The sequence below is a fragment of the Dermacentor albipictus genome, chromosome 4, assembly GCF_038994185.2.
Source record: "Dermacentor albipictus isolate Rhodes 1998 colony chromosome 4, USDA_Dalb.pri_finalv2, whole genome shotgun sequence".
Taxonomy (NCBI): domain Eukaryota; kingdom Metazoa; phylum Arthropoda; class Arachnida; order Ixodida; family Ixodidae; genus Dermacentor; species Dermacentor albipictus.
The window spans coordinates 76,506,579-76,519,784 of NC_091824.1; the positions used below are offsets into that span (position 1 = coordinate 76,506,579).

A 13,206-nucleotide genomic window follows, 5' to 3' on the forward strand; every position below is an offset into this window, starting at 1 on the left:
ACGGGACTATACCACGTGACAGCGGCGACAGACGGACTGAGAGACACGTTGGAACAAGGAGGTGACGCATCAGACGGGCCGGCGCCGGTCAGACCTCCTCGCTTCACACTGGGGGAGCTCCTCTCCCCGGCTGCCGCGCTTTGACAAGCGTGGGCACACGCACACACACACGCACACACAAATACACGTGGCACTGAACATGCCGGGACGCGCTCGGCGGGGATGCGTAGCGGCCGCTCCGAACGGGCCAAAATGTCCGCCGCTTTGAACGAAGCCCCGGCGTCCGTTGAATCCGCGCTGGCTACACCGCGCGTCATAGGCGAAACGTAACACCGCGCTCACATGAAGATCTCGTTCTGGTATGTATACATGGGGGTCTTGCGCTGGAGTTTGAGGTATAGTAGCGGCGCCTGGTGGCGGCGCGGGAAACGACATCTGGGTCGTATTGAACCCTGGCTGTGGCGAAGCACGTTTCTAGACCGAGTTTTGCGTCGATTCGCACTTTTTTCTGCCCTGTTGCGAGCGCGAAAAGGCTCGTCACTTCTCACAGACCACGCAGACCACGCTGCGAGCTCGCCGCAGCCTATAGTTTAACTAAAACGGACTCTCCGTGTGCCGTGCGACGTAATGCCAGGAGCAGAAGGAATCGGTGACGCCGATCCGGAGAGACCTAGCCCAGCCTCGAAAAGGCGTCACCGTCATTACTTCTGCGTCGTGGGCTGCCATCCCAACATCAGATTCTACCGTTTTCCTTCAAGGCCTCACGAAGTGGAGCGTCGGGCGCGCTGCATAGCTGCAGTTCGTCGCGCTGAGTAAGCGAAACTTCGCGCCATATGCTGACTGCTTCGCCTGTCTTGAAGCTTGCTTGTTTATCTGCGTTCTAAAGTTCAGTGTTTCGCACCTACAGTCCCGACGGCAGACCGACATAGCAGCAGGCATGGCTGGTAATTCACGATTCGAGACCCGGCCACAGCGACAATTAACTATTCGACCGATGCGAAGTGGTGAAGTGACCAGGTGTGTGCAAATGAGCACAAATGGTCGGGCTCATTCGATGACAATTCACTACTCCACTACGAGCAGCACAGGTTAAGAGAGTTAAATGCGCTCATCCTTCATCTCAAGCTAGCACGTTGAGGCAGCGCAGCAAGGCAGTATTGATTGCAACAAATCGATGTTCGAGCGCTGTCATTAAAACCTACATCAAGCGAGCAGCGCACGACCTCGCGCTGCAGCGCGAGGTCGTGCGCTGCTCGCTTCTAGTGCGAGCTCATATGCGTTGCATCAGTTATTACCAGTTACTAAAAGGGACAGATGGCCGCTACTACAGCGCAGGCATAACTATTTGTTTAGCGGCGTGCAGTCAACAAAGATTGCAGGAGGTCCGCCGTTTCGCGGCATGTCGAAAGACCGCTGCCGTCGCGGCGCGTACGATCGTGCGCTCGAGCAGTTCGTACATCGCGGCGCGTACCGTCATGTGCTCGAGCAGTTCCGTACACATGATGCCTGCTTATCGCTGCTGTGGATTCATTTATAGCAAGCATTTCCTCGCGTTTGTGCGCCTGAATCTAGCAGCTAGCGCGCAAACCTTACCTGAAGTTCCACTTCGTACGCGACTCGCTTCACTTGAGATTGACACGGTGCTAAAACTTCGCCGCCTAATTCTTGAACGGTGTACACGTATTCGGCACTGCATAATTTCTTGCCTTTACGCAGCCTAGCACCCCTGAAAAAATCTTAGGCGCCCGATATTCGCTGCAGGCCGTGAAACAACACAACCGAAAGTGGCGGGTCCATATTGTAAACGTGCTTTCCGAAGCAGACGACCGAGCTTGGTATACGACCCATTTTAGCGCAGAGGGCGCTTTTTAGCACCTTTTTTCGCAGCGCCCCCTGGGCAATGCAAGAGCCCCATATGCATGCCGTTTCTGAAAGCTTTGGCCCTTCCGTAGACACCGAACGCGTACGGTTCTACAATCTCGTGAAATCTCGGGAAAGTGAAAGATATATCTTTCAAAGTGATCGTCCGATAATACCGGCGAAGCTGCTCCGGTGTTTGTGCACGAGCTGTGCCTGTCATGTATGAAACTCTACAGCACTGTGCACCACACATGTAAACAAACGGCGGTAACGTGCTATTAGGGAGCGGACGCAGCGTCGACCTGCATTGCGTACGGCATAGCTGCAGCGTTGAGAGGAAGGTGCTGCTTTATAAGGAACGGTGGCACACCGCACTATAGCCGGTGTTTCACGTTGCAAGGACGTACTCATAGCGCGATGAAGTAAAATAGGACGATAACGACCAATAAAGGCCTGATGGGTCTGTAAGTACTCTACATGCATACGCTAATACGTAAACAAGAGCTTGTAAGATGAGAAAAATCACCACATCTCGTGAGAAACATGCCCGTGTATACAATCACCTGCCCTCTTTCTTTTTCTTTTAAAGAAAGAGAAGAGTGCGGACAAGAAATGAAACAAAGGATCGCTAAGAACGTTTCTATTTGGTGCATTTTGTTTATGTAGTGTTTTTTTAGTGCAAATAATTGCCTGCCAGCGAGAATTTCTGTAGATAAGTTCTTCACATAACTTGCGACCAGCTCTCTTTGTCTTTATGTGTTCCTGTCACTGATTTTGAATATTTAAGTAAAACGCTTGTATCCAAAAGGAGGCACCATTGTCCCTATCAACTGTTCCTGAAAATTACAAGGAAACTCCTCAACTTTGGGTTGCCAGACAATCCCCGCGATTTATCCCGTGTGCGTGCGTGTGTATGTGTGAAACTGTGTAATTGCCAATCAGTTTTAAACGGCAGAACCACAAATCATCATCACATTTACTCTTCAAAATATTCATGTTGCCAGACAATGCGAGCGCATTACTTTTGTGTCGTTTATTTATTTGAGGCTGTCATTCAGTCCATTTTGGTGGCTAGTAGGAGGTTCCTTACGTTCATTTATTTTTTATTTACACTTTCGACTAACGACTATTTCAATTTGTGTTCATAGTACCGTTGTTCAAATTGTGTTTTATATACAGATATCAGGGGCGTAGCCAGGGGGGGGGGGCTAATGGGGCTTCAGCCCCCCCCCCCCCCGAAATTTTTTCGTGCTGTCCATGCACCGCCGACCAAAGCGACCCCTGGCGCCGGAAATCACTCTAAATTTTGTCTAGAATGTCTTTTTGACGCTCGAAAAGACATTTAACCGCGAAGATTGCGAACTCGGGCTGGATTTCGTGGAAACGCCCATACACCGGTAGTCACATAACGCCAAGCAGTTTCATCCGAGCACAAAGTTTCAAGGGCGCTTTGATGGTGAGCGGGCTCGCCGCGGCATCTCATTGAGGCCACGGAATCTATGGAGCGCATGGATATCAATTGCGAAACTTTATGGGTATAAATCTCATAAGCTCTTGATGTGAAACGTGCATTGACATTTCCAAAGTTGTGCTTTAAATTTTCAATTGCGGAACTTTGTGGGTTTAATGTTGTTATAAACATTTGACGCCAAAAGTCCATTGACTTTTCTAAAGTCTTACATCGGAACATACAACGAGACAAGCCACATCAACACACTAGCAGACGAATGACAAAGCACGCAGCGAGGTCCAATGATACGATGTGTTGGGGTGGTTCATTTGTGCCTCATGTCACATAAAAAATATCAACACTTTTTTAACCTATGCCAGAACATCCATGTCAAGACACTAAAGCCAGCCAAAGTAACTACGTTCTTATTTATTTTTTCTACTTTGACTTTTTTCTCGCCGAGGACACATTGTGCCTCTTCAACTTTTCTTTTTGTTCTTGCTACCCTACCCGCGGGCTGCCAGAGCGCGTATGTTTTTCTCGTATGGCCCCAACCACCGCGTGGTGCACTTCGGTGGGCGTTCGGTTTGCTCTGGCCGAGTGGATTTTCACCTGCCAGACTTTTGGAAGCTTTCTGGCTAGCAGACGAGAAAAAAACAATGGTCGCTCGCCGCCATCACTTTGGGGACTCGACGGATTGTACCACGTTCCTTGAGCGGAACCTTTCCGGAAAGTCTTGTTTCGCCGGTGTAAGATACTGAGCAGTATGCGTATGGTTCTCAGTGGCCAATCATCTCATGTTTTCGTTGTTATTAATTTCGTAGCCCCATTAGGTGCCCGATGTAGGCATTCGATTCTGGCCAACATACTTTCCTATGCGTTTTTTTTTTTTTCATTTCGGTGCCTCCGCCCCACAGAAAAAAAAAATACATTGTTGCGGCGCAGCGAATTGTCGCATGGTGAAAGTTAGATTTTGATACTTCTTTTGCGGAAAGAAATGGGCAACGGGATGCTTCAGTTGCCGGATAAGTTTATTATATTATTGTGAAAGCAATTATAAGGACACTCCAGGCGCATTCCTGCCGTCACCGTCGCCCTCATGTTTCGTATAAAGTCTAAGGGTGATAAAATCGTGACCACGCGCTGCATGCTGTATGTGCGAGTGAAAGCGTAGGCGGGGAGGTGGAATGGGTGAGCCGACGATGGTGGCTCAGTCTTGTGTGCGCAAAGGACAAAAGCGGGGAGCAAGCGCGCCGCCTTCCGTCGCGCGCAATACATCGGGGGGAGTGGATGGAATGGGGGCGGAATCTAGGATTCTGTGAATCTATGATTGTGCAACATGTTTATTTGCCTTGTTTGACGCATACATACAGTTACTTTTTTTTACATACATGGACTCATTGGAGACTTATACGTATACTTAAATATCTTGTTGCGAGGTTTTGTGTATACATGCAGTGAACTTTGTTTCCAGTGACACTTTTTTGTCCTTTATCAAGCCGTATTTTCGCACTTGTATATCCCATTGTATCTTTGCATTTCTAATGTACGAGGGCGAGTCAAATGAAAGTGCGCCTACCCTAACCGCGCAATAATGGTTCGGTTCATTATCTGCGAGGCATGCGCGTAGGAGAACGGCATGACTCATTTACAAAAATGACACGCAGGTGTGAAGATAAATGTTCTTTAATGCTCTCATACACTGGGTTGAATATGGTTGCGTCACATAATGGACACTTCAAAAGTTGAACAGCTCGGTGTCGCGAAGTTTTTGACAGCTAAAGGTGTTTCCGAAACAGAAATTAATCGCCGTATGGCTGCCGTTTACGTTGAACACGGCATTTCATTGACCACTGTGAAACGTTGGAGCAAACGGTATAAAGGACGTTGTAAAGACATTCCAAGACCGGGCCAAAACCATCGTGCAATCACCCCTCACACAATTTCAAAGGTTCATGAGCTGATGAAACAAGAACGGAGGATAAGCATCGATGAACTGGCAGACCGTCTGAACATCTGTCACGGTTCGGTTCACGCCATAATTCATGAGCTTCTCGGTTATCGGCTCTTTGGTGCGCAATGGATCCCCAAGATTTTGATCCATCGCGAGAAGACGGAGAAGTTTCGCGCTGCCTTGACTCATCTGATCGGGTATCACAATGAGGATGACGACTTCTTGTTTGCAATTGTGATCGGGGACGAACCTTGGTGCCACTACTACGAGCCTGAAACACGACGGCAAAGCTTACAGTGGAAACATTCGAATTTACCACGCCCAAAGAACGCAAAGGCCATCATTTCCGCTGGAAAGGTATTGTTGACTTTTCTTTCGGTCGTCAGGGTCCATTACTGATAGAATTTGAATAAAAGGAAAATCAGACATCCACCCGTTCGTAGCTATTGCTACAAAGGAAACCTAGAGCGGCTGCCCCGGAAAGGCGGTGGTCCCGGGTTCGTGTCCCGGACCAGGACGAATTTTTCTTCAACTATGAGGCTTTTCTTTCGAGGAACCCGTATGGGTTTCCTTTGTAGCAATAGCTACGAACGGGTGGATGTCTGATTTTCCCTTTATTCATTACTTCTCTCCATCTTGCGGGTTTCCGCAGAACTACGACAAACTGATAGAATTCGCTAAATCTTGAGAGGCTATCAATTGTTTCCGATATTGTGAAACGCCAGAACGGCAGTGTGTCGCAATCAAGAACGAACAACGTGGAAAATTGACGAATGGGGTCATCTTGTTCCACGACAATGCCTGTCCCCACGTCGCTTATGTGGTCAATACAATACTGGAAAAGTTCAAGTGGGAAACGCTGCAGCATCCGCCATACAGCTCAGACCTGTCACCTTGCGACTTCTACATTTTGGGGCAACAGAAAAAACAGCTCAAGGGAACCAGATACAGACTTTTTGAAATAGCAGCCCAAGGAGTTCTATAAGACGGGAATCACGCGACTCGTTAGTCAATGGGACAAATGTCTAAATTCTCATGAAGACTACTTTTAAATAAAGTACCCCATTGTTGGCTCACATTCATTTGACTTGCCCTCGTATATCTTGTAGAATTCCTGCTTTTTATACATGCCCTCTGTTGCGACTATGATTTGGGTGCAATTACTCACGATACACGACCGGTGACAGCTGATTCTGCATAATACATTAAAACAAATTACAGCGTCATTGAGATTTTTCACTGGCCATTGCATATATACAAGAATGTAAGCAAGGTTCTTGAATGACAAAGTTTCATTAACATATTTGTCCTCAACTTGTTCAGTTCATTGCGTTTTAATTTTTCATATCAGTGGCATGCACTGCTTTCCTGGTTTCGAACTGATATAGTTCTGAAGTTCGTGTGATATTTTCTTTACTTAAATAGACAAAAATATGGAAGCATTGATATGAGTTGTTTTGGGCAAAATTTTTGGCACATACGAGTATATTCTTTTATGAAAAAATACATATTTTATTGTTCTGACTGTGCGTAGCGTTCAAGAATTCGTTTGCAGCATCTTTGGCAATGACAATGCAGTTATTATTCAAGGATTTGATCCCTTGACAAATTGTTTAAGAGGAAGCTTTAGCTCGGGCCCAATCCGACGCGGCCTATTCAAGTACTTGTAAAACGCAGAAACGCTTTTCTTAGATAATCCTGCTAATCGCTATTATTGAAATTCGTTGCATTTGAGAGAAAAAGTTAAATCTAAGGTCTGTTGGAAACACAACTTCAATTTAGGGCCTGAATTTTGTTTAAAATATTTTGAAAAATTCGAAAGTTTGAAAAAATAGAAGCATGACGTTTACAAACTAATAGCTATGCTTGAAGAACAGACATTGTGGTTCTGTAAACGGCATCTATTATAACAGTCAAAGCGGACAAGTTTGCTATGTCAAATTGTATCTTACGTGAATTGGTTACGTTGTGTACAAGGGTTCTGCACAAGCCGTATTTGCACAATACTACATTTTTTTGAGATTCATGTGTACCATATCCATTTTGTCCGCTGTAGATGTACTATTAGATGCAATTCACAGAATTGTGATATCGTTTTTCATTGTTGAGTCACGGAGTTTTAAACTTGATAGTATCGTTTTCTGGAAATTTTCGATTTGGCCAATTTTTAATAAATAATTGACCACCTAAATTAAAAAGTCGAAACCAGTAATCACTCGAATTAAACTGTTTCTTTTAAATGCAACAAACCTCCTCAAATTTGGTGAAGTGGTTGCAGGGAAAAACGAATTCCCCTTCTACATGTATTTAAATAGAAGCACCCGAGCTAAAGCTTCCTCGAACAAAATTTCTGGCTACGCCACTGGCCCCATGTATACATACATACATACATACATACATATATATATATATATATATATATATATATATATATATATATATATATATACATATATATATATATATATATATATATATATATATATATATATATATATATATATATATATATATATATATATATATATATATATATATACACGTGGGGCCAGTGGCGTAGCCCCCCCCCCCCCCGAACAAAATTTCTGGCTACGCCACTGACAGATATATAGTTTTGTTCAATTTCGAAAGTAAAATAATTAATTGAACGTAGTATATCTGGTAATAAACTTCATACTACCTCAGCTGCAGCGTCGCCACAGGACGCGCCAACGTCAGAGTGCTGCTGAAACAGAGAGAGAGAGAGAGAGAGAGAGAGAGAGAGAGAGTACTGGGCAAGATAGAAGCTGAGTAAAAATCAGTGGGGAAGAATGTTTTTTAATGCACGGCCTAGGCTGCTTTCCCAAACAGAGCCCCATCCCGTTTTCAACACTGGGCGTGGCGAAACGCCTCGTTCGTCTGTCGGTCAGTCAGGCGACCACGATATATATATCCTCCACGATTTGTGAGGAAGAAACCGCAAGAGCGCGCGCTTCTTGTTACATCCATCGCTTTCGTCAAGTATAGTATAGCAGCGTCCCCGCTCAACACAAGTTCCGCTTCTTTACGCAAAGCTCCATCCAACACACGCGCGCCGCCTGTCCGGTGCGATCGAATCCGATATATAAACGAAGGAAGAACCGCGCGATTATTGGGCTCTCACAATCGAAATGTTCACGACGCTGTGACAAAAAGGTCAGTCGGCGGCGTCACACGCGGAAAGCGGTGGCCGCCTGCGTCAACAGCGCCGGGGGCCTACGTGCCGCGCGCGAGTGCAGCCCAGGCAGCAGCAGCAGCAGCCGCCACCAAACCGCGCTCAGGCGGCAAAAGCCCCCCCACTCCCCACATCCTCCCCCCTTACGGGCGACCTTCCGCTGCTCCGTTCTCGCGCTGGAAGTCGCTGGCGGCACGCTTTCGCCCGGATCGCGTGCTGTCCGGGTTTGGAGATACAGCCGCGCTCCAGCGGTAGAGCATAGAGAAAGAAATTGGTAGAGCAGCAGCAGCAGCCAAACACTCGGTAGTCGGACCACCGGTCATCGACAAGCCAGTTCGAGATATAAGCTCGTTCTCTCGGAAACGCAGACGACCGACAGATGACGAAGGAGCTCCCGTTCCAGGCGCCGCACCCCGTAGGTATTAACACGTCACATTTCTGAAACGCTTGGGAGTCTATCTCGTTCAACTATCACTGCGCGGCTGCTGGTTCGTATCAGCGTAAAACAATATCTAGAGCGAGCCAAACGAGCCTGCAGCATTATCTGCATTCTATTAAAGAGCTTTCTTTCTCTCTCTCTCTCTAGAGCAAGCGTAATACACACGAGAGACGCAGGACGAATGCCTACATCAGCCACACTTACGGTCAGCTTCTTTATCTGCCGTTCAAGGCAGTCATGCCCCCAGAGGGCGCAGGCTTAGCCAAAAGGCTCGCGTCAGGCGCACTTCCTACAAATGGTGAACCCGCCTGTTGTCGTCGATTTCACGCACAGGTGTTCTTGTAAGCGAACAACAGCCTTTCACAGACTATGCTATCTAAATTTGCCAGTCGGAGACGCGCCCGTTCATGCAATACAAAGCAACCAGCGCTGTAGCTGCGAATTCGCCTACGTAGGAGCGGGGTTTACACCGAAGCATTCGCTTCCGCTCATTTCAGACCGCGCACGCCTACGCAACCCATACGATGCACACGCTACTGCAGCTGCACGGAGCCGCTGCTTCGTTAAAACGGTGCAGCACCGGTGTAAGGTGAGGCTGGCGCAAAACTGAATTCTCGGCGAGGCGAATTCAGAAAATCTGCCAGCACTGACTAACTTGTGAATGGTCGGAGTTCAAACCCCGACCTATTGCATGAACTGGCGAAAAGATGGCTAAATAACGAAATGTTCTCCAGTACGAAACCAGCCTCGCAAATCTGCTTTTACGGATTAGCCTGACGCCAACCATATATAGCGTGAAAGCAAATGCCGCTTCCACGCGGCACGCAAACGCTGCTATCTTGTAAAAAAAAGTCGCAGTGGCTTCAGTTATGAATCGCACACACGACCTTGGGATCTGTAAGCCAACTTCCGTATGATACGGCTTGCCGCAATGGAGCGCAGCTGAGCGGTTTGCGGACTCCATGGAGGAGAAAGAAAACGTTTAGAAGCAAAATGAGGTCATGTGGGTATTTCGCCACGAATTCGGCGATAATATTCTGCGATCCGTTTTATGCATTGCAGCTTTCCTACAAGCGCGCTGGATTGTCCATACACAGGTAAACCGAGGATTAATATTAGCACCCGGGATTAGGAGTATAATGAAACCTGCAGCAACGTTTTAATTATTCATTTATTTTCCAGAAGTCGGAGAGGGGAATGAACAGAGGCGTTGCCGAAAACATTGGTGGGAGAGATAACAGCTGCGAAAACTGAGACTAACGAGTCCCGCTCGCCCCGCGAAAGAGAGCATCTATTCAGGGCGCAGCTGAAGCGTCTCGGGTGATACACACCGCGCGTGGCCGGGGTCCGCCAGGCCCGTTCAGCGGACCGAAGCGAGCACGGCGACGACACACGAAGGCCACGAACACCAAAGCCGTTGCTGCGCTGATCATCACCAGCAGCTCGCTCGCCCCGCCCGATAATCGCGGCCGCCGTGCCACATACGACGCGGCGAGGGCAAGCGAGAGTGAGAGAGAGGGATACGAAACAAGCAGGGATGTTTATTGTCTTCGCACGGTTGCGACGATGCGATACCTGCACCGAAACGTAGATCGTTTATTTATAGACATTTTTTTTTTTCGTCGACCAATTGAGACAATCGGCATATGGCTCTTGAACGCTTCCACAGTTGGGTCGTGACCAGACTACTTGGCCGCGTCTCCACAGCATTAGCAGGACGAGGTGGCATTACAATATCAAATGCGGGAAAGCCGTTAGCTCCCAGGTTTGGTCCACGGTCACGGGGTCCAGCTGAGCTTGAAACACGATAGGCATCGAGTAAAATCACGAGAACGCGCTGCCTACGTTGCACTTCTTGAGGAGCGCCCAGTTGAGGCGACCACGGCAACTACGCACACTTTTTCTTTTTTTTTTTCGCTTTGTCCTCCCATTGGCCTCTTTCCTCACCGACATCAACGACACACCCTTTCCCATATCCCGCTACGGAGACTACGTTTGCCCTTTCCCTCTCCCTATGTTGCAACCGCGTCCACACTGAGCCTTATCAAGTTAAAACACAAATTTACACTCACCGCGACTGCGCATCGAGCTCTAATTTCAACTACTGTACACAAATACGAATGGCAGTTTACGTTATTGTAGTGTTAAATACGGGAATGGCTTATCTGATAGAAATTTTCGACCGTCGCCGCCGCCGCCTCGTAAAAATGTCTGCCATCTTGGCTGTGCCGCGGCGGCTGGCTGGTCACTTTACCCGGCGGATGGCGCCCCCGGTAATCCAGAACAACGCACGAAGCCGGCGCAATCGCAGGTGTCCTTCCCGAGTAGAATAATACTGGCGAGGCACTTGAATACAATCGCGCAGAGACAAAATTCCACGCACCATTGAGAGCTGCTTAAATGGCCACCATCGCAAGAAACGCGAACAAATCGCAGCTTCCTCATCCTCAGCGCGTTTGTGTTCTTGCGCAGTGAAATTGCAATAAAGCTAGCCAATGTTTACTGATTGTGCATAATAAAACTCTTGAGTGTACAATTATTTTGAATATGGCATAATAAAGTGGGCTAAAGCTTTCAACAATCAAATATTGCGCACCGTTTTATTGGAACTACTTTTCGCAGCGGCGGCGGTGCGGTGACAAAACCTACCAAACTAGACAACGAACGAGGCGCATGAGTATTTCTGCGCCGCGCGTCGGGCAGTGCGGATCGTGTGGCTGGTGCGAGGTAGGCCTGTATCGGCATCGATTTTTGTTTTGCTCATCTGTTCAGATGACTGCGGACTTTTCATTTCCGGATTCGAACGTGTTAGATGTGAGCATTTTTTGAGCGTGTCATGGGCGAAGTACAAACGCCTTGCGAAGACCTTGTCGTTGGGGGCGCTCGGGCGACTGACGGCGAGCAGACAACCGGAAACGAGCCCTCTGCCGGAAGTTGCCCGGAACATGTGGCTCCACCAAGTGACGTGCAGGAGAACCGCGGTGACGCCGTCGATGCCGAAGAGCGACGCCAGGAGAACGAAGCCGAAGCTTCGGCTGGCGGACCCACGAAGCTCGTTCGTTCCAACTCGTGCGGTGGAAAGAAAAGGAAGAACCGCCGTGGGAAGAGCAAGAAGCGCAAGTGGAAGCCCTACTACAAGCTTTCGTGGGAGGAACGCCGCGAACTGGAGGAACGTGAGGCGCGTCGGGCCAACCGCCTTCGTCAGCGAATGTTCGCTCACGGCCAGCCCGTGGCGCCGTACAACACGACGCAGTTTCTCATGGAGGACCACTGCGTCCAGGAGCCGGACTACGAGAGCATGAACGGCGTGCACCACCGGCACCGCGAGAACAGCATCAACGACAGCGTGGACTCCTCGGACGAGTTCTACAGCTCGCCCGAAGACGAAGAGGACTTCCTGCAGAAGCAATTCAGCGAGGCCTACGAGGACGTTCACGCCGAGCGGCTCAACTCGATGAACAAGTCGGAGCTCGTCCAGGAGTACCTGCTGTTGGAGGAGCGCGTGGAGGAACTGGAACACAAGCTGAAGGCCGCGCGTGCGGCTCGTGCCGATGCACAGACTCAGACGGGCGCCGAAGCGCGACCGCCGGTGACGGACTCGGACGAGCAGGCGCAGCAGAAGATGGCCGTGTTTCGCGACGAGATCCGTAAGCTTGCTGACGAGAACGCTCTAGTGCGGGCGCACAACCGGGCGCTTCGCGAGGCGCTGGACCCGAGTCCGGCCGACCTGTCGGCCTCGTGATTGACGTTCGCGGTTGTTTCTCCCGGTGTGTACATAGAGCACTTTCCCACTTCTCTCATTGTTCTCTTTTTTTTTCGTTTTTTTTCTTCAGATGAAAAAAAAATATCTGATCGCACTCATAAACATCTCCGCGCGCACCTTGTCTGAACACAGGCCTCTGTCTTTCTCTTTCCTCCTGTGGAGCCGTGCGGGCAGGAGCGCTTTACAGGGGCACTGCTGGCGGTCTCTCGGGAAGGATTTTTCTTGTTTGTTTTGTTGCCAAGCTGGCACTCGTCGGCGTCTGTTCGTTGTCCTTTGCTGTGTGCTTCACGTCTCGCAGCAGTGGAGAAATGCGTTCTCGTTGGTTAGGGCTGTGACATACTGAGACCAGGGACTCACGCAGCCCATTACGTGTTTCATTTTTTTTTTTTGCTGTTTTTCGCTATGTCCACGCGACGACTACCTGCGCACCTGTCCTCCATTACTGGTGTTTTTCTCTTTTTTGCCTGCTGCTCGCTATCGTGTTTATTTATTTATTTATTATTATGCGTTGACCTGCGATTACCGTTGTGCCTAGTTGCATATGTTG

The 13,206-nt window shown here is 48.7% G+C and overlaps 1 protein-coding gene and 1 long non-coding RNA gene across 2 annotated transcripts in view; both read left to right on the forward strand.

Annotated features, from left to right (window-relative positions):
- Nucleotides 1-13,206, forward strand: part of LOC135895882 (uncharacterized) — a 90,640-nt gene that overhangs the window by 50,022 nt on the left and 27,412 nt on the right. The gene's annotated exons all lie outside the window — the stretch shown is intronic.
- Nucleotides 11,564-12,786, forward strand: Hexim (Hexamethylene bisacetamide inducible). Its single transcript, XM_065424084.2, has one exon. The coding sequence runs from the start codon at nt 11,733-11,735 to the stop codon at nt 12,636-12,638; it is 906 nt and encodes a 301-aa protein (XP_065280156.1). The 5' UTR covers nt 11,564-11,732; the 3' UTR covers nt 12,639-12,786.